The sequence below is a fragment of the Sorex araneus genome, chromosome 4 (assembly GCF_027595985.1).
Source record: "Sorex araneus isolate mSorAra2 chromosome 4, mSorAra2.pri, whole genome shotgun sequence".
NCBI lineage: Eukaryota > Metazoa > Chordata > Mammalia > Eulipotyphla > Soricidae > Sorex > Sorex araneus.
In genome coordinates this window covers 73,049,961-73,067,413 of record NC_073305.1, presented here as the reverse complement: position 1 = coordinate 73,067,413, position 17,453 = coordinate 73,049,961, and the positions used below count along the sequence as shown (strand labels likewise).

The 17,453-nt window shown below is 50.7% G+C and overlaps 2 protein-coding genes across 3 annotated transcripts in view; one reads left to right on the top strand and one right to left on the bottom strand.

The window, feature by feature from the left end:
* Nucleotides 1-4,915: 4,915 nt before the first annotated feature.
* SMCR8 (SMCR8-C9orf72 complex subunit) lies at nt 4,916-13,101 on the bottom strand. Its single transcript, XM_004612833.2, has 2 exons — nt 10,239-13,101; nt 4,916-5,377 (listed from the first exon to the last, which is right to left on the bottom strand). The coding sequence occupies exons 1-2, from the start codon at nt 12,593-12,595 to the stop codon at nt 4,924-4,926; spliced, it is 2,811 nt and encodes a 936-aa protein (XP_004612890.2). The 5' UTR covers nt 12,596-13,101; the 3' UTR covers nt 4,916-4,923.
* Nucleotides 13,102-13,290: 189 nt separating this feature from the next.
* Nucleotides 13,291-17,453, top strand: part of TOP3A (DNA topoisomerase III alpha) — a 32,112-nt gene continuing 27,949 nt past the window's right edge. For both annotated transcript variants that reach the window (XM_055134106.1, XM_055134105.1), the window contains exons 1-2: nt 13,291-13,775; nt 16,527-16,586. In XM_055134106.1, coding sequence (XP_054990081.1) covers nt 13,599-13,775; nt 16,527-16,586 — 237 coding nt within the window. In that variant the 5' untranslated portion in view covers nt 13,291-13,598. The remainder of the gene's footprint in view (nt 13,776-16,526; nt 16,587-17,453) is intronic.

The window sequence follows — 17,453 nt, the reverse complement described above, 5'->3', positions numbered from 1 at the left end:
GGCCAATAACTGCCCAAAGTCACTTGCTTAAGGCCAGAGGGGCACCAGTCAGCTTCTTTGTGCCCCAAGGTGGCATAAAGGGTTTTGAACTTTTTTTCCCTACAAACCAAAGTTCAAGGTTCTAATGTAATTCGCCAACAAATTATTCAAATCTGAACCTGCCTCACAGCTATAATTGTTCTGGAAAAACCAATTATTGCAGAGCCTTCATTCTTGCAGACAGTGGTGTTAAGGCCTAGCTTCTAGAAAGGCCCCAGCAGCTATTCGCACCCTTCAAGTTCCTGGGCCTCCCTGGCCCACTGCAGCAGGTAGAAGCTTAAGTGCCCAGCTAGTCAGAGTGCCCCAGTTTTAGTTATCCTGGTGCTCAGAGACTTACCAAAGACCTGAAGACTCACAGAGGACCATTAGGATGGAGGAGGGAGTTTTTTGTGCCTGGGAGCTCTGTGCTGTAAATGGGAATTAGGAGTTAGACTGTGTCGGGTACCATCTGGCAGGGAGTGCAGGTGTGGAAACGGCCGCCTTCATCCTCCCCATGGAGCGGACAGGGCTGAGGGCCGCTGAGCCCTTCTCTGCAGGAAAGTGTGTGCTTGGCTGCTCTGCAGGAAAGGGAACCCACACCCTCCACCAGTCAGGAAACCAAGTGTACCTTCCCGAAGAAACTTTATTTTTCACAAAGCTAAAGTGCAAAACATAGATGACCGTTTTTTTTTTTTTTTTTTTTTTTTTTTTTTTTTTTTTTTTTTGGTTTTTGGGTCACACCTGGCGATGCACAGGGGTTACTCCTGGCTCTTCACTCAGGAATTACCCCTGGCGGTGCTCAGGGGACCATATGGGATGCTGGGATTCGAACCCGGGTCGGCCGCGTGCAAGGCAAACGCCCTACCCGCTGTGCTATCGCTCCAGCCCCCAGATGACCGTTTTTTAATCAGCACAATCAAGTCTTTAACCACAGAATGTCTACAAGAATTATAGCTTTAAAAAATACAACCAGTTTTTATATTTCAAAAATATCTGAACTCAAATAAATTAATTTCTTAAAAAGTACACTTCTACTGCGTGTTTGACCTTTACCCTAGAGGAACGCTTGTGCAGCTCCATCTGGGAGCCGCTGTCATGTGGTGTCTGTCATACCCCTGCCCTTGGCCACTGACTGCAGCACGCACAGTGGGTGGAGTCAGCGTTTACAAACATGAAGATGGAAACATGCAATAATATAGTAGTTTTTCCCAAAATAACCAATGCAAATTCCTCACACCTTTTTTCATTGTGACTTCAGCTCACACGCTACAGGCAGCTAGCCAGGGTTGCAGCAAGGACCCAGGGCCCTGCATGTTGCTGGCATTCACTATTTTGGGTGGGGAGTAGGCAGTGCACAGGGCCATCTCTACCTTCAGCTGTAGGGCTCTTAAGGGTTAACTCATGGCAAAGCACCTGGTTTATTGCCTCAGTTCTGCTCCTTCCTGCCCTGGTCCATAACAGACCTTCATGGATGAAGCCAGATTAGATCAATTTTCAAAGGTGAAAGGGCTTGGAGACCCAAACCTTACCTTACCAGGTGAGAATGTTTTGTTTTCAACTTAAGTAGAAGGTCAGTGCTTTTTTCCCTTTTGTGACTTAATATACCTCATGTCTCTTTTGAAGACTCCAGTTTTATCACTTTCAATCACAGTACTGGTGGAGAAAACCAAGAAGCTGACTGGGGGGCTTCAAAGCACATGCCATGTCCCTTTCTGCTGGCACAAGGGAGAGTTCTGCAGGCCATCTGCACAGCCGGCGGGCTCCCATCGACAGAAGTTGGCTTGCCATGCATGTAGGTTGAAGGTGGGGGCATGCATTGGGCACTGACTGAAGTGGTGGTCACCAACCATGCAGGATCCTCAGGACCAGAGAGACCTCCAGCGAGTCTCGGAGCTAGAGCCTATGGGCCTGCCTAGGATTCTGAAATAGGGTTTCTTAATGGGGGTGGAAATCATCTAGACTCTGGGCATAGCAGCTAGTGTGGGAAAAGTTAAAAGCTGAGTGAGAAAGGAGCGGGGAGCCAGTGGGACCCATTTTCAAATTCTGGTGCAATATTGGAACTTCAGCCGTTAGGGAAGTTTAGGAAACATCAGTTTCTGAAATGCAAAGATTCCACTCAAGTGAGGAGGCAGTGAGCTGGCAGCTCAGGAAGTGTCCCGAGGGCCAGGGTGTTCAAAAAGCACTGAGTTCTAAACTCAAGCTTCTGGAAATCACTACTACATGATTTCTAGCCTGATCATTTTTCTTACTCTAGACTGTATTTCTTTAAAAGGGATGAGGGTGTGGGGTAGTGATTAGAGATTAAAACCAACCTCCCAGTTTCAGTGCCTGGGCCTTCAGAGTTAGTCAGGACTGAAGAAGTACCAGAGGACAGATGTCCTATTTTTTGGGAAGTGTTTTAAATGCTTTATAATAAACTTTCAGGTGTATTTCTAGAGGAAAAGCTCAAATGGCTGAAGAGGTTAGTGCCAGTGGACAGGTGCATGCCACTGTAAGATTCCTCAGGACTTCTACTAGGTTCCAGCTCTCTGCTGTGGAGGGCAGCTTCACATACGCCTGCCTCTGCCCTTCCCGTCCTACTGTCACTCGAATCCACTAGAAAATAAACATACTTGGTACTAAGCAAACATGTGAGACTGTCACACTGGAAAGTTAGAATTTAACTAAAATTTAAATCCTGGGGTCTGATCACTTCAGTGAAGCCAATTTTAGTGAAGAAACAACTTCAGTGAGATGTTCCTTTTTGCTCCTTCTGTGACTGCCCCTAGACCCAGCTGTCTGTCCTCACTGGACCTTTAAAGTCCTCAGGGCTTCGGAATCATCCTCGGTGGGGCTTCCAAGCAAACACACTCCAAAGTGACTTTTACTTCAGAACCATTGTAGTGCATGGTTCTAATTTCTAGAAGGCCAAGTATGGCTGACCTCCAGTTTACATCAATTTCCCAGGTGAGAACAGAGTTAGTAGTGAAGTTCACAGTAATGGGAAACATATGTAGCACTGGTGGTGCCAACAGTCACTTTCCACCTTGTCATTTTACTCCACAGGATTTTCCCTCCTTGGAGATGAAAATGTCACAAGATCATGTCCTGGAAGCCTAAGTAGACAGCAGTCAGCCATCCAATTAGCAAGCACAGCAACATGGAGACCACGGAGACAGGGCAGTAAGAGACAGGAGGGCGGAGGGCAGAGCAGTAGGGTTCTCATGCAGCCTTTCCTGGGCACAAACACACACTTCACATTTAAGCACTGCCAAGCTGTTCCTGGTGACTTCTGGGTGCAAAGCAACATAACAAGCATAGTACAAAGAAACTGATGACACTTAGCAGTATCTGCCACAAAGGGAACTGGGTTACAGCCTCTGCAAAACCATAGCCCCTCTGACAGGATTGGGGGCCCGGACCCACAAGCTGACAGCATCCCACCCGGTGCTGGGGACTAGGATGCATGCTGGACTACAGCAGTGACATGCCACTGGAGGCCTCTGCCTCTCAGATCTGTGACCTCACCGGTGTGCCACAAGGCTGACAAGCCCACTGGGGTCAAGTGCAGGGAACACAATGCCCAGAGATGCTCACGTGTGTGCTCTGGATAAACCACCTGTGGCTGGGTCGGGTTTTTTGTTTTTTTTTTTAAGTCACAATTTTCTGGGAATAAATTAAGAGGCAGTACTACCAAGAGTTCTTCCTACTTAGGGAAGTAACAGCTTTTGAGGGGGAAAAAAAAAAAAAAAAATATATATATATATATATATATAATGTTCCAAGTTGCAAGAAACCCTCCCCCTCCAATCAGCTGCAGTCCTGGAAGGCTTGTCCGGGACGCGGTGACTAGAAGGAAAGACTCAAAGCAGGTAGCGGGGAGCAGTGGTGAGGGACACGCTAGTACTTCAGAGGGGCCTCGCATGGGTGGAAGCTTGGGCGAGGGGCACATACTTTAGGCCTGCAGCCTCCTGAAGGCTGGTCCAGTCAGCAGAGGCCTCCTTCCGAAGAAAATCCCGCCATGAGTGATTACAAGCTGGGCTGCCCACCAGACCCTGTGCGAGGTAGTGACATGGTTGTATGTTTGCTATGGGTGGGGAAGGGCGGATGGCTCCTAGTTCCGGCATGTCTGCAACCTTCCAAGGACGCCAGTGCTTTCGTGAGTACTCGAGGGTTCCCCATGGTATACAGAGGCACTGGCCTCTGGACACAGGCCATCTCCTGCCCTATGCCCCAGGCTCTGCGCTTCCAGACAGGTCTCATTGCCAGACACCAGAATGTTCCGGTCCCTCCTGCTGGCCCCAAGGAGAACTCCAAGGCACAACAGCATGTCAGCACCTGGGGAAGAAGTGAGCCCAGGGACCGGCGCTGCCTTCTCTCCGCAGGGGCCCAGGAGGCAGTTCCTCTCCCCCACCCACTGGGTGCTGAGCCACTTTCCTCTCTCACTGTCTGGGGCCTCCCTGGGGGTGATATGTTCTGGGAGGCAAAAAGGGGTCGGAAGGAGCCAATATTCCTTTGTCTTGTTTTTTCATCAGATTATTCTAGTTGACAGGCTGCTCTGGATTCTGCCACTCAAGTGGCTGGCATAGCTGAACACGGCAGTGTGTTCCCCCAGTCCAGGCTTCGCTTCTTGCCCCTTGTCCCACCTACCGAAGCTTTCTTTCATCCTGGCTTCCACAGCTCTGGGAGCTGGCACAGGATCATTCCCCACCAGGGAGCTAAGAATGCTCTTCTGGCCAGGTGAGACGCCCGCAGAGAGCACCAGGTTCTTGACTGCCCTCCCCCACCCGCAAGTCCTGGAGTCACCGTGGTCTCTTTCCCCTTACATTGGGAGTCTACGCAGTTCAGAGCACTACTTGGGCACACCACCCTTTCCCCTCCAAGTACCCTGAGTCACAGGTCTTGGTCAAATGGCTGGAACTGGCCTCAGATTTTGTACAAAAAGCTGGGGACATAGTCAAACCTGAGCGTGGGGTGGCTGATTCCAGGAGCCTCCTGCATATAGTACAGCTTCAGCAACTCAGCCAGGTACTGGACCACTTTGACATCTTCGTTCACCAGACCCAGGTTCAGCTTCAGGAAGCTCGCTTGGCGGCTAGCGACCAGGTCCTCAGTCTCCTTGTCATGGGCAGGCAGGTGCAGGTGGTGGCAAAATGTGTAGAGGAAAGCCTTGGAGCAGAGTTGAGTGAGCATGCTCTGGACGTGCAGGTAGTAGGTGCTGCCTCGCTTGATCTGGGTACGGTGGTCTGCCAGCCGGGGCACAAGCGTGCCTCTGTAGAGTGGGCAGCGCAGGGTTTTGTTGTCCAGGTCCAGAATGCTTGTGTAGCGGCAGTAGCGGCTCAGTGTGTGCAGCATGCTGGCACTGGCAGGGGATGCCACTCTGAAACACACAGGCCCCAGTCAGGAGGAAGGGCAAGCACAGGAGGACAGAGGCAGGAGCTCAGGACTGGAATCCTGTTTCCAGGCCAGCACTCACTGTCTCTTTCTAGAAGGCAGATCTGAGCTGATCCCTACACTCTGAGCGCCTCACAACTGAGGAACAAGCTCAAGTGACCCGTAAGCCCTTCACAACCTGCTGGTTTCAAAAATAGGGCCTGCGGGTAGGGCTCTTGCTGTGCAAGCAGCTGACCTGTGTTCAATCTCCGGTACTCTATATGATCCCCTGATCCCCACAAGGAGTGATTCCTGAATGCACAGCCAGGTGTGCCCACAAAAAAACCAACAAAAATACACGGGCTGCAGGCCAGAGAGCACAGAGCCAGAGCAGAATGGTCAAAGCCAAAAAAACAGCTGGGCCAGAGAACATATAAACACAATGGTTAGGGCCGGAGCAATAGCACAGCGCGTAGGGCATTTGCCTTGCACACGGCCAACCCGGGTTCGATCCCCGGCATCCCATATGGTCCCCCAAGCACTGCCAGGAGCAATTCCTGAGTGCAAAGTCAGGAGTAACCCCTGAGCATCGCTGGGTGTGACCCAAAAAGCAAAAAAAAAAAAAATCACAATGGTTAAAGCACTTGCTATGTACACCCATGATCCCAGTGTAACTCCTGTGCTGCATATGGTCCTCTGTGCGCTGCCAAAAGTGACCTCTGAGCACAGAGCCACAAGTCAGCCTTGAGCACCACAAGACATAACACAAAAATCAAAATCAGCTTATTGGCTTTGTCTGGAAGGCCTTCATCCTTTTCGTTATTGAATTACGCCAGTGTAATCCCTACTCAGCCTTCCCTCAGCCCCTCCTCAGCTTTCTCGTTGGTCAGGTTCCTTAACCTCCCTGAGCCTCATCGGTAGGTAAGCCAGAGATAACAACTCCTGATTCACATACCTCGGAAGAGTGCCTGGCACTGAGTCACCAGACACAGCTTCTGCAGCCAGGCCTGTAAGTGACTGGCTTCCTGCCCAATGCCCAGTATGGTGCTGCCATCTCAGGCAGGTAGCAGGTAGATTGTGAGGGGAGGAGTCCAGAGAGGCAGGCAAAACTTAGCGGAGTTCTACCTTCCGTCCAGTGGAGTTTCCCAGAGCAGTCTTCCAGAAGCTGGCAAATGGCTGCCTGACCAGATTTCACAAACTGACCTCCCCTGGAGTTCAGGGCTGGGGAGGTTGAAGGGACTGTAACGAGGGAAAACACTTGGGGCCAAGGACATCCTGGGTTATTTCTGTCATTCTGGATACTGTTATCTCCTGCACAGTTAACAGCGTAGGAGCTAGCAGGCAAGGAAGTGGGAGCTGAGCAAGAAAGAGAACAAGCCTGGCTGGGTGGAGAAGCCAAAGCTTCAAAGCCTCACCCTTTGCCCACATCCTGAGGCATTTCCAAAGGCCAGGCACGGCTTCCTGTGTAGCCCAGAGCTCCACAGGGTGGCTACTGCAGTCCCCGCCACACTAGGTTTAACCAGACTTTGTGATGGAGCCAGAGGCATGGCTGGTGGGAAAGCAGAGCTGAAAGGCACTGCCACCACCCTCACTCCTCAGGCTTATCTCATCTTCTCTCGCTATGTCTGCGGCCAGCCTCTGGAACTCTCTGGGGGAGCTGCAGCCAATCCACTCCCGCTGCACAGCTGGTTCCAGCTGACCCTTCAACAGTTGGCATACTCCAAAGGCAGCAAGGCCTCTGGCCCCTGTCTACTAGACTTGGGCTCTGACCTCCAGGAGGCAGATGCTGCCAGTGCCAAATATCCTTGTCCATCACACATACACTCAAATTTGAGAGCAAGGGTAAGAGTGCTGACACTTCCCCACTTGGGCTTCTTTATTTGGGGTGGGGGATTGGAGCCACTCGGGGGCTACTCCTGATTCCCTCCTGAGTTTGGGGACTGGGACCATGTGGGGCTGGGGATCAAACCCATGTACACACTCTAGCCCCTAGAGTTAGCTTCACAGCCTGGGATTCTTGAGAATAGGTCTGAACTTTGGCTTCTGACAAGTATCCAGCTTTCATGAGCTTTCATGGGCAATATATGTACACAAGCTCCTAAGTCTGATCAGCAAGGGCCACAGTCAGCCTGCCACCTGGGCCTGTCTGGAACATCCGAGGCCCTGCTAGGACACAGCACTTAGGCTTGTATCAGGTGTGACAGGCCCTCTGACACCTGCTCCAACAAGGCAGGTCTCATCAGATCTGTCTGAGGGAAACAGCCTTGGCTGGGTAGGCTGAGAGTGGTGAGGGCTAGGGTGACGGCTAGCCACAGGGCCACATCTACCCATCAGGTAGCATATCATGGTGATTCGCCTTCTAATGCTGGCGCAGGGCCTGGTGGCTGGCATTTAACAGCCCTGAATAAATTTGTGGCAAATGACCATTCAGAGATCCCACTCTGATTCTTCTCAGAAGGGAATTAAGGCTGCGTGGTGACTTGTCCAGGGCCGCTGGGGATGGTGAGTGGAGGGCCAGTACGGGCCTCAGACCAGCTCACCACTTCCACTCCAGGTGCCATGCCCCCTCTCCCTCAGCTAGCTGGCTTTCCCACACTCAGAAAAGTTATTCATAGATCATAACAGTCTTTCCAAGAAAAGCCATTCATCGATTCCAACAGTCTTTCCACGACAGTCCATGCAGAATCCTGTTTGGGAGTCACTCCAGCAATGTTTGGGGGACTGTGTGGTGCCGGAGAGGAAACTTCTGGGCCACCTGCCCTGCCCCTCAGAATGCTTTTCAATGCAGGACTCCAGTCAGTTGCCCAGAAGGGTGGGAATAGTTTAAGAAATGAACCTCATACTATTCTGGTACATTCTAAGGGATATTTGGAGAAAACACCATCCAGAGCTACGTGGTGGATAAACTGGTCAATGGTGATAGACAGCTGTGATTTAGACTCTACCTTTTAAAGTTAAAAAAAAAAAAGGCAAAAGTCTGTGGCCAAAGCACTAGTACAGCAAGTATTTGCTTTGCATGCTGCCAACCCGAATTTAATTCCTTATACCCCATATGGTTCCCCCAAGAATCACCAGAAGTAATTCCCAAGTGCAGAGCCAGGGAGCCAGAAGTAACCCCTGAACATCGCTGGACGTGACCCCAAAATTAAAAAAAAGTCAAGGGGCCAAGTGTATATGGAAGTAGTGTATGTATAAGGGATTACAACCCATCATTAAAGACTAAAAACCATTCCTTGGAGGCTCTTCCCTCTGCTTACCCTCTTAGGTAAGCCCAAGAGCAGACATGTAGCATGGCAAAGAGAGTGTAGCCTACAGGGAGGAAGCAGCAATGCTGTCCCTCCCACCCACACCACGGGTTTCCAACAAAGACCAAGGAACTGGCTAGTCCAAGTGTCATACTTCAGGAACGGCATACTGAGTCCCAGGTCATCACTCTTTTCCCCACACTGGCAGCCCCAACCTCCCTGTCCTTCAAGTCAAAGACCCCAGACCTCCTTCAGGCACCTGTCTCCCTCACTTCTGAGGCATCACCACAGTGTTCCCTTTGCTTTCTTATTATTCTTGGTTATTTTGGGGGAGCACACCCAGCTGGCTGTGCTCAGGGCTTATTCCTGGATCTGAGCTCCGAGATCACCCCTGGTAGTGCCAGGGACTGGATCCAGGTTGGCTGTGTGCAAGGCAAGCACCCTAGCCACTGTACTATTGCTCCTGCCCTTGTTGTATTTTTTATTTTGTTTAAGATTTGGGGCCAACCTGATGGTGCTCATGATTTACTCTTGGCTCTATGCTCAGGGATCACTATTGGTAGAGGTCAGGGAAACATGAGGTGCCAGGGCCTAAACTGAGGCAAGCACCTGACCCCCCTGTACTGTTTCTTTAGAACAAGAAAAACAAATTCTCCTCTCTCCTCAAGGCATGGCTTTGGTCACCTGTTTATGCTCTTAGGATTGATAATTTTCTTCCAGAGCAATAGCCTTGTCACAACATTGAATAGATGCTCAATAAGAGCATGACCTGGCAGGGTTTGGCTCCCACAAGACCCTGGAGGAAGGCCTGTTGCAAGGGCTATCAGAGTGGCAAACGAAGCAGATGCCACTGTTTGGCGAGAACACCTGCTTTACAAATGAGCAAAGTGGACTGCAGAGAAGGAAATGATAAAACTAAATACAAGACATACCCTGATGGAATGAGTCACAACACTAGCCAAGCAGTATTTAGGGGGAGAAAGGGAGAGCTACTAAAACACAAATAACTGGGGGAAATGAAATAGAAAATTTTCAAAGAGAAGTTGAAGCTGTCTCCCACATTTCCTTATTAAGAGCCTTCTCCAGTAAACAGGGCAGTGGGTGAAAACCATCAGAACTCTCTGAGGGTCTCCGATTACGCCCACCTTTTCTTAGGAGCAGACCTCTCTTCAGTCATACAAGCCACAGGATTCACTTGAAATCAGCACAAACTCAAGATCTCTACAACTCTAGTTGGGTCCAAACCTCACAGCACATGCCACACCGAGTCAGAGTCCTGGGGTGTGGGGCGGGGTGGTAGGAACCTGTGATTTGATAAATCCTGCCAATAACTCTGACCCAGCTAGGTGGAAACCAGCGCTGGCAACCACTTAGGAACTGCAACTCCCGCATGTCATGAACAAGGAAACGAAAGTTAGGTAAAATGACTTGCTAAACAATACTGTGAATGAATGTGGCGCCCCATCCAGAAGCCAGACCTCCTGACTCTGGGCCCAACTCTACACTGGCTGACACAGGGTGACCAAACAACCACACCAACTTGTTAACCTTATCCTCAGTGATAAAGGTTAAAGCCTCCCTTCATAACTGAACAGGGTCCTTCCCCACCTCCTGGAGCCTTACCTCTGTAGGCCAATAAGCTTCCACTTCTGGAAATCAGTAATGTGCAGAGGGGAGGACACCCAGTGCTTCACGGGTTTGGCACAACGGCTGTAGTTGGGAACAAAGATGGACAGCGCCGACACGAGCTTCCTGACTATGGTTTCATCTTCCCCCAGGACCACGAGTGTCCTCCCGCTGAGTAGGGAGTAGATAGCTGGGTGGGCAAAAGGGTACTGGCGGATAAATTTTAAGGCATTCTGGCCAGCTCTCTTTTTATGTCTCTCGGAAGAGGGAGCAGTGAAATGAGCAGTGGGAGTCCTGTCCGAGCCAGTGGAGGCTACACTGCCCACACAGCTGGTGGAGTCGGAGTAGTTGTCCAGGCTGGTCTTACTAACATCCCGGCTAGCTAGCAGATGGCTCGGGTCCAGCTCATAGGCAGTGAAGCTCTCAGAACTGTGGTCTTGAGAAGGGCTGGCGTTTTCAATGGCCAAGTCCGCGTGGAAGCCCTGGTCATTTTGCCAGTAGCGCTGTGGGGGGATGCTCACCACTCCATCGTCATCTATGAGCGTGTGGGTTGCAGCAGGAAGTGGCCGCTGCAGACTGTCACTCTCCTTCCCAATGCAGCAGGAAGAGTCCATCTCTGATAGGGGATTTTCCAAGCTGCCCTCCTCTGCGCCATCCAGCTCTGGAGGGCTGATGTTTGCCTGGAAGAGGATGGCTCCCTCACTATCATCTGGGTAGGATTCTTCTTCGTTAATGGCACTTGGGTAGCTGGCCTTAAGGTCCTCGGGGATGAGAGCCTCGGACGGGCAGGTGCTGAGGATTTCAATACTGTCCTCACTGATGGTTCTGTTGCTGACCGCTTTGCTGCGAACTACCTGGGGACTCAGTGGCACCGTAAGGCTGGCCTGACTGTCAGACTTGGAGAGCACAGAGGTGGACTTTTCCGTGCCCAGAACCTCGATGCTTTCACCACTGCTGATACTCCCTTTCATTTCCATATCCAGGTAGTCCAAGTTCTCCTGGGGGTCAAAACTGCTCAATTCTGCCACCTCTGCTTCTTTGTACTCCTCATCTCCCAGTTCCTGCTCCATCTTGATCAGCACAGACTCCACACTGGATTTGTAAGAGCCAACACTAATTAACACTTGAGGAATTGGATATTCTTCCAGAGTTCTGGAAGGTGGTCTATCTTGAACAGGTTTAGGGGCTATACTCTCTTGTTTCTCTACCAGCCTATCATCAACCTCCACAAAGTCCTCGAAGAGAAAGTTGGTTATATGCTGTTGTTTTAGCAGTGCCCTGTCAATCTGGCTGGTCAGGAGATAGCACAGGTCTCCGCGGAACATGTGCTCAATGTGGCTGAGCTGAGCCAAGGTCTGGGTAAAATACTCGGTGTCACAGAGCTCTTCCAAGGTCTTTAACTTCTTATCAAAACACTTGGTGGACTTGGCTTTGATGAGTTTTGGGGTATAGGCTGGTCTGCAGGAGTAAAGGTCTGCGTCAGCAAACTCATCAGGGTTAGAGGTAGTGGCTGCCTGGCAGGCTTGATCCTGGGAGCGCTCTACCTCTCCAGAATACAAATCAGCCCCCCTCAACTTCCGATGAGGATATGAACGGATCTGCTTTAGCAGGTCTTGATGCTCGATGATGGATTTCTCTACGCTAGCCAGTTCATTGGCTTTCTCAATTGCCTGAGATGAATAAAAACCTTTATCGTTGGCTTTCTTCTGGATTTCTGTTTCAGTATGTAGCACAGTCCTGGTATAATCCAAGTCTTTCAGCTTTTTTTCAAGTTCCCCAGCAAATGCCTTCCTGTTGCCTGTCTTCAAGCACTCAGACGCTTTGGAAAATTCTGCTGAAAGTTCCTGAAATTGCTGCATGATTTTGTGCTGGTCTGCTGAGATATAAGCCATGCAAAAGGGCCTCACAAAACCACGGGCCTCCAGGTCATACAGGGTCAGATGGTGCACATAAGCAAAGGCTCCCTCCTTGGAGTCTCCCAGCACCACCTTGGAGTCCTCCACGAAGTTTAGCTTGGGGTAGGCAGAGCCGGGGGGATGGCCTACGAAGGAGGCCTGGTAATCGACAGACATGATCCTTAAGGAGAAGTAATTAAGATCAAAGGTACCAAAAACTTTGGTGTCATTGGGGATGGTTAGCAATGGTTGGGGGCCCACCTGTTCGGAGAACTCGGAAATGAGGATGAAGTCCCGCGAGAACTTGGCTCCGGACAGTTTGGACCAAGGGTTGGCTCCTTGGCTGGCGAAGGGAAAAAGGGGCACCGAGTACTCCTCGGGCAGGGCCGGCTCATTGTAAGGCTCCTCCTCGTACTCATTCTCTTTGGTGAAGGCCACCACGTCAGGGGCGCTGATCATATTTCCAGATATACGGAGAGAACATTGAGAGGAAGTGGCCAGGAATGCGGGGGTAATCGGCGCGGGGAAACCAGACCTCTGGGGGAGGAAGCCAAGTCCCTGCGGTCTTCTTGGCGCCCTCGGGTATGCCGTATGTGGGCTGCTTTCCACGCACCCGAGGACTTGGACTCCCGCGGCCACTTCAAAGGTGTAGCTCCTTCGGAGTCCTCGGAGGCCGCGGGAACTCTGTAGGCCTCGAGGGCCGGGAAGCCGGTTGTCCTCTTCCTCTTTTCTTTTTGGTGACCCGGTCGCTGCAAGGCACCTGTCGCGAGGTCACGGTCGCTTCCCCGAAGCCAGCGCGATAGCAACAGCCCCAGTTACCGAACGGGTGCCTGACGCAGGGCTACGGGCCGCAGCTGGGGCCAGCCACGCGTTGTCACCCTCACGGGTCGAGGGCAAAACCGTCGCGGCTCCGCGGACGCCACAACCCGGAGCCAGCTAGCGCGGCGCCGCCATCTTGCTGTCACATGACTGCATCAACGCCCCGTGACCCGGAAGCATCCTCGGGGATTTCCGCGGAGGAGCGAAAACGAGTGTGGGGAAGGGAGCTGGGGAAAGGCCTGGCGGGACTATCGAGAGGCCGCTCCCAAGGGCGAATGGCTTGCCCAATCACTTCCGGAAGAAAAAGACGTGGGGCGGGGAGCGAAAAACCGTGCCGAGACGACAGGTCTTGGGGCGCGGGGCAGCCTGGGATTTGTAGTTCGTGATCCTGCGGGTCTCGCTCCGAGCGGAAGCGGCTGCGGAAGGCGGGCGGAAGGCGCGCTCGCGAGGAGCGGGATCTCTTACCCGGGCGGCAGCTGTGGGAAGGTGTTCGCGGTGCCGGAGTGCAGGACCCCTGCCGGGCGCGGGAGCGGGCGGCGCCGGGAGACTAGTTCCTTCAGGGTCGGCGACTGGCGAATCTCCCCGCCGGCTTCCTTAGCATGCGCGGGTGCCCGGGGAGCGGCGGCGGGCTCGGGTCCTAGGAATGATCCTGTTGGCCCGCTGCGTGCTCCGGTGGCAGCGCCGCCCGGGATACCGGGCCTTGTCGCGCGCCGCCATGGAGGTGGCCTTCCGTGGCGTGCGCAGAATTCTCTGTGTCGCCGAGAAAAACGACGCGGCCAAGGGCATCGCCGACCTCCTGTCTGGCGGAAGCATGCGGCGGGTGAGGAGCGCCTTCCCGCGCGCGTTAGTGTCGGCGCGCTCGGCGCTTGTCCCCGTAGATGTTCTTCCTCTCGCACAGCGGCCAGCCCTCAGTTCTCGGCGCACCGGCGGGCCTTTTTATTAACACTTCCTCCCCCGAGTCTGAAACTTAGCTCCTGTGGCTTGGCGTTCACGTCCTGGCCGGTTCTGTGCCCAGCAGTCGGCTCGCGGGCAGCGCCCCGCCGAGCGGCAGGTCTGAGCGCCACTGTGCCGCTTGTCAGGCAGCCTGGCTTCTGCTTGTCCAGACCAATGTCTAGAAACAGTTGGCTGAAGGCATAAAAATGTGCTCGAGCCACAAAGGGGAAAGAGGCAGAAAGATTTTCCAAGGAGATGACCCAGAGCTGCTGGAAAAAATCCCCAGTAACAAAAGTGGATCCTGAAATGGTTTGCCGGACACCATTTCTAAAAGCACAAGATAGAGGTTCCCTGCCCTAGTTTTTCATGAAGACCCCAAGACCCCTGGACTCCTGGTTTTTTTTTTGTTTGTTTGTTTTTTAATGTGTGGCCAGTGGGAGCAGGAGCTGAGGTTGTCTTTACCTCTTTCCAGGGTTTGTATTCCGGTGACCAGCCCCAGCGAAGCTGGGGCCCTGGACCTCCTAAGACTCTCCCCTCTGCACCTATTCCTTACATTTCAGGACTTTTAAAAAAATATCTCTTCAAGGATCCTTTGCTGCTCCTCCAGGCTCAGGGACACTTTGTGATATGCTTTCACGGTGACCTGCTTCTCTTGGAGGGCATCTGCCAGTTGCTGTTGAATAATGCTTTGCCATTTCTGTTTCTTATTTGCTGTCATTCCATTCTTGGACTCTTGGATGCTAAGGAAAGGGGCTCTGTATGTTGTTCATTCTAATATCTCGAGTGTGTAATACAGTGTTAGAATATAGGAATCTCAGTAATTTTAAGTTTTGGTGACTTTTTTTTTTTCTTTCTGTTTTTGGGCCACAACTGGCAATGCTCGGGGTTTTCTCCTTGCTCTGTACTCAGGGATCACTCTTTGCCATGCTTAGGGGACCATGTGTGCAAGGCAAGCGCTATACTATTATTCCAGCCTAGAATCTCAGTAAACATTTACTAGATGAATGTTGAAGCTGAGTCTTGACATTTTTACCAGATAGTGGAAACAGTATGTATAAAGATGGAACAAGTGGTTTGAAGTGGCTTAGTGTGTTCAAAAATTGAGAAGTGTTAGGAATGGGGGATGAGGGAGAGCCAGTGAGTTAAGCAAACAGCAGTTGAAGTGTGCAAACAGCATTTAGTACTTTTGCTATATCTTGGTTAGTTTCAGCATTTTTCCTCCCTTTGGTTTTTGAGCCACGTTCAGCAGTGCTTGGGATTACTCCTGGCTCTGTGCTCAGGATTCACTCCTGGCGATGCTTAAGGCATCATATATAGGACCAGGGATCAAATCCAGATTGACTGCATGCAAGACAAGTGCCTTAACTTCTGTACTATCTCTCCAGTACTTCCTGATTTTATTTATGGGGCCATACTTGGGGAGGAGTAGGATAACTGTAGGGCCAGGGATTAAACTCAGGCTACTTGTGCTTTTTCCCCAGCCATGTTTGTTTATTTTTAAAAATTTTTTGAGAGGAGGTTTGGGGGTCACATCTAGTGGTGTTCAGGGATTACTCTAGGCGCAGTGCTTATATGTGGTACCAGAGGGTCAAACCTATATTCAGCCACATGCAATGCAGCGCCTTATCCTCTATACCAGCTCTCAGGCCCTGTGTGTTGATTTTAACATTGTTTTTCCCTTCAGTTCATGGTAGTGTGAGTGTGGTGATTGCGGGCTGCATACTTGATTACAGATGTATAAACATTTTGCCAGGAGCCTCACATTTTTGTTGTGTCTTGGGGATATACTTGTCATATAGGGTGGTACTGGAGCACTCTCAGCTGCAAGGCAGGTGCTCTACCTGAGACATCCCTGGGCACATGTGTGTTGATTTTGTATTCTGGAATTTTACTGAATTTGTTTATGAACATGAATAGGTTTTTTTATTTGTTTGTTGTTGTGGTTTGTATGTTCTTTTTTTTTTTCTTTCTTTTTGGGTCACACCCGGCATTGCACAGGGGTTACTCCTGGCTCTGCACTCAGGAATCATTCCTGGCGGTGCTCAGGGGACCATATGGGATGCTGGGAATCGAACCCGGGTCGGCCGCGTGCAAGGCAAACGCCCTACCCGCTGTGCTATCACTCCAGTCCCTGTATGTTCTATCTATGCGTTTTTGGGTCACACCCAGCAATGCACAGGGTTTACTCTTGGCTTATGCACTCAGGAATTACTCCTGGCGGTGCTCAGGGGACCATATGGGATGCTGGGAATTGAACCTGGGTCAGCCACATGCAAGGCAAATACCTTACCTGCTGTGCTATCGCTCAGCCCCTGAGGGATCACTTTTGGTGGGGTTCAGAGACTATATGGGATGCCAGGGATTGAACCCACATTGGCCATGTGCAAAGCAAATGCCCTTCCTGCTGTACTATCATCCTTGCCTCACAATAATTGTTGAAAAATTCACACAACTCATGCTAGTTTATAACTCTTTTGAGGGACTTCTTAGTAAATGGTCTTAGTAATTTAGCTTTCATCTCAGGAAATGCAGTTGCATTCTCAACATTCTCATTTAAAGGATTTGGGTTGGTTCTTATGCTGAGGAATCATTTGGTATTTTGTATAATAATATAATCTTTTGTTTGCTTTTGTTTCAGAGGGAAGGTCTTTCTAAATTCAACAAAATCTATGAATTTGACTATCATCTCTATGGCCAGGTAAGGCACTTCAGTGCTTTTATCATTCAGCTGATAGATACTTTCAGATCCAGTTTCCATTTTGTTGTACTTTCTGTTTTTGTTTTGGGGCGACAGCTAGTGTTTGGGGACAGAGTGCAGGGGTTGCTCCTGAAAGTGTTGGTGGCCATGCAGTGCCAGGGATTAGCCTGAGGCTCCCGCATGCAAAGCATGTGCTCCAGTCCTTTGGATCATTGTCCAGGTCCTCATTTGGGTGTGCTGTCCTTGAACTTTTAGTTTTGGCTAAAACGAATGTTTACAAGTCCTTTCTAAATTGCTAGTATTTTATAGTTATTTAATCTAGAAGAATTAGTCAAGACTGGGATGTACCTCAGAGGTCCTGCATACTCATGTGTGGTGGTAGTTTTGATTACTGCACCACTGAAAGTTAGGCTAGCCATTATAGAATATGTATTTGACTTAAAAAAAAAAGGGATTGGAGGGATAGCACAGCGGGTAGGGCGTTTGCCTTGCATGCGGCCGACCGGGGTTCAAATCCTAGCGTCCTATATGGTCCCCTGAGCACTGCCAGGGGTGATTCCTGAGTGCATGAGCCAGGAGTGACCCCTGTGCATTGCTGGGTGTGATCCAAAAAGAAAAAAAAAAACCAAAAAAATTTTTTTTATTAAATTACTGTGAGTGGGGCTGGAGCAATAGCACAGCGTGTTTGCCTTGCACGCGGCCGACCCCGGTTTGATTCCCAGCATCCCATATGGTCCCCTGAGCACCACCAGGAGTAATTCCTGAGTGCAGAGCCAGGAGTAACCCCTGAGCATCGCCGGGTGTGACCCAAAAAGCAAAAACAAACAAACAAACAAACAAAAGGAAAAAAATAACAAATTTACTGTG

Bases quoted from the DNA above. Each gene is read 5' to 3' on its own strand.
- SMCR8 (XM_004612833.2), bottom strand. From the start codon at position 12,595: ATGATCAGCGCCCCTGACGTGGTGGCCTTCACCAAAGAGAATGAGTAC. The intron at 5,378-10,238 runs GTAAGGCTCCAG...TGTGTGTTTCAG, and splicing joins AAGCTTATTGGCCTACAGAG to AGTGGCATCCCCTGCCAGTG.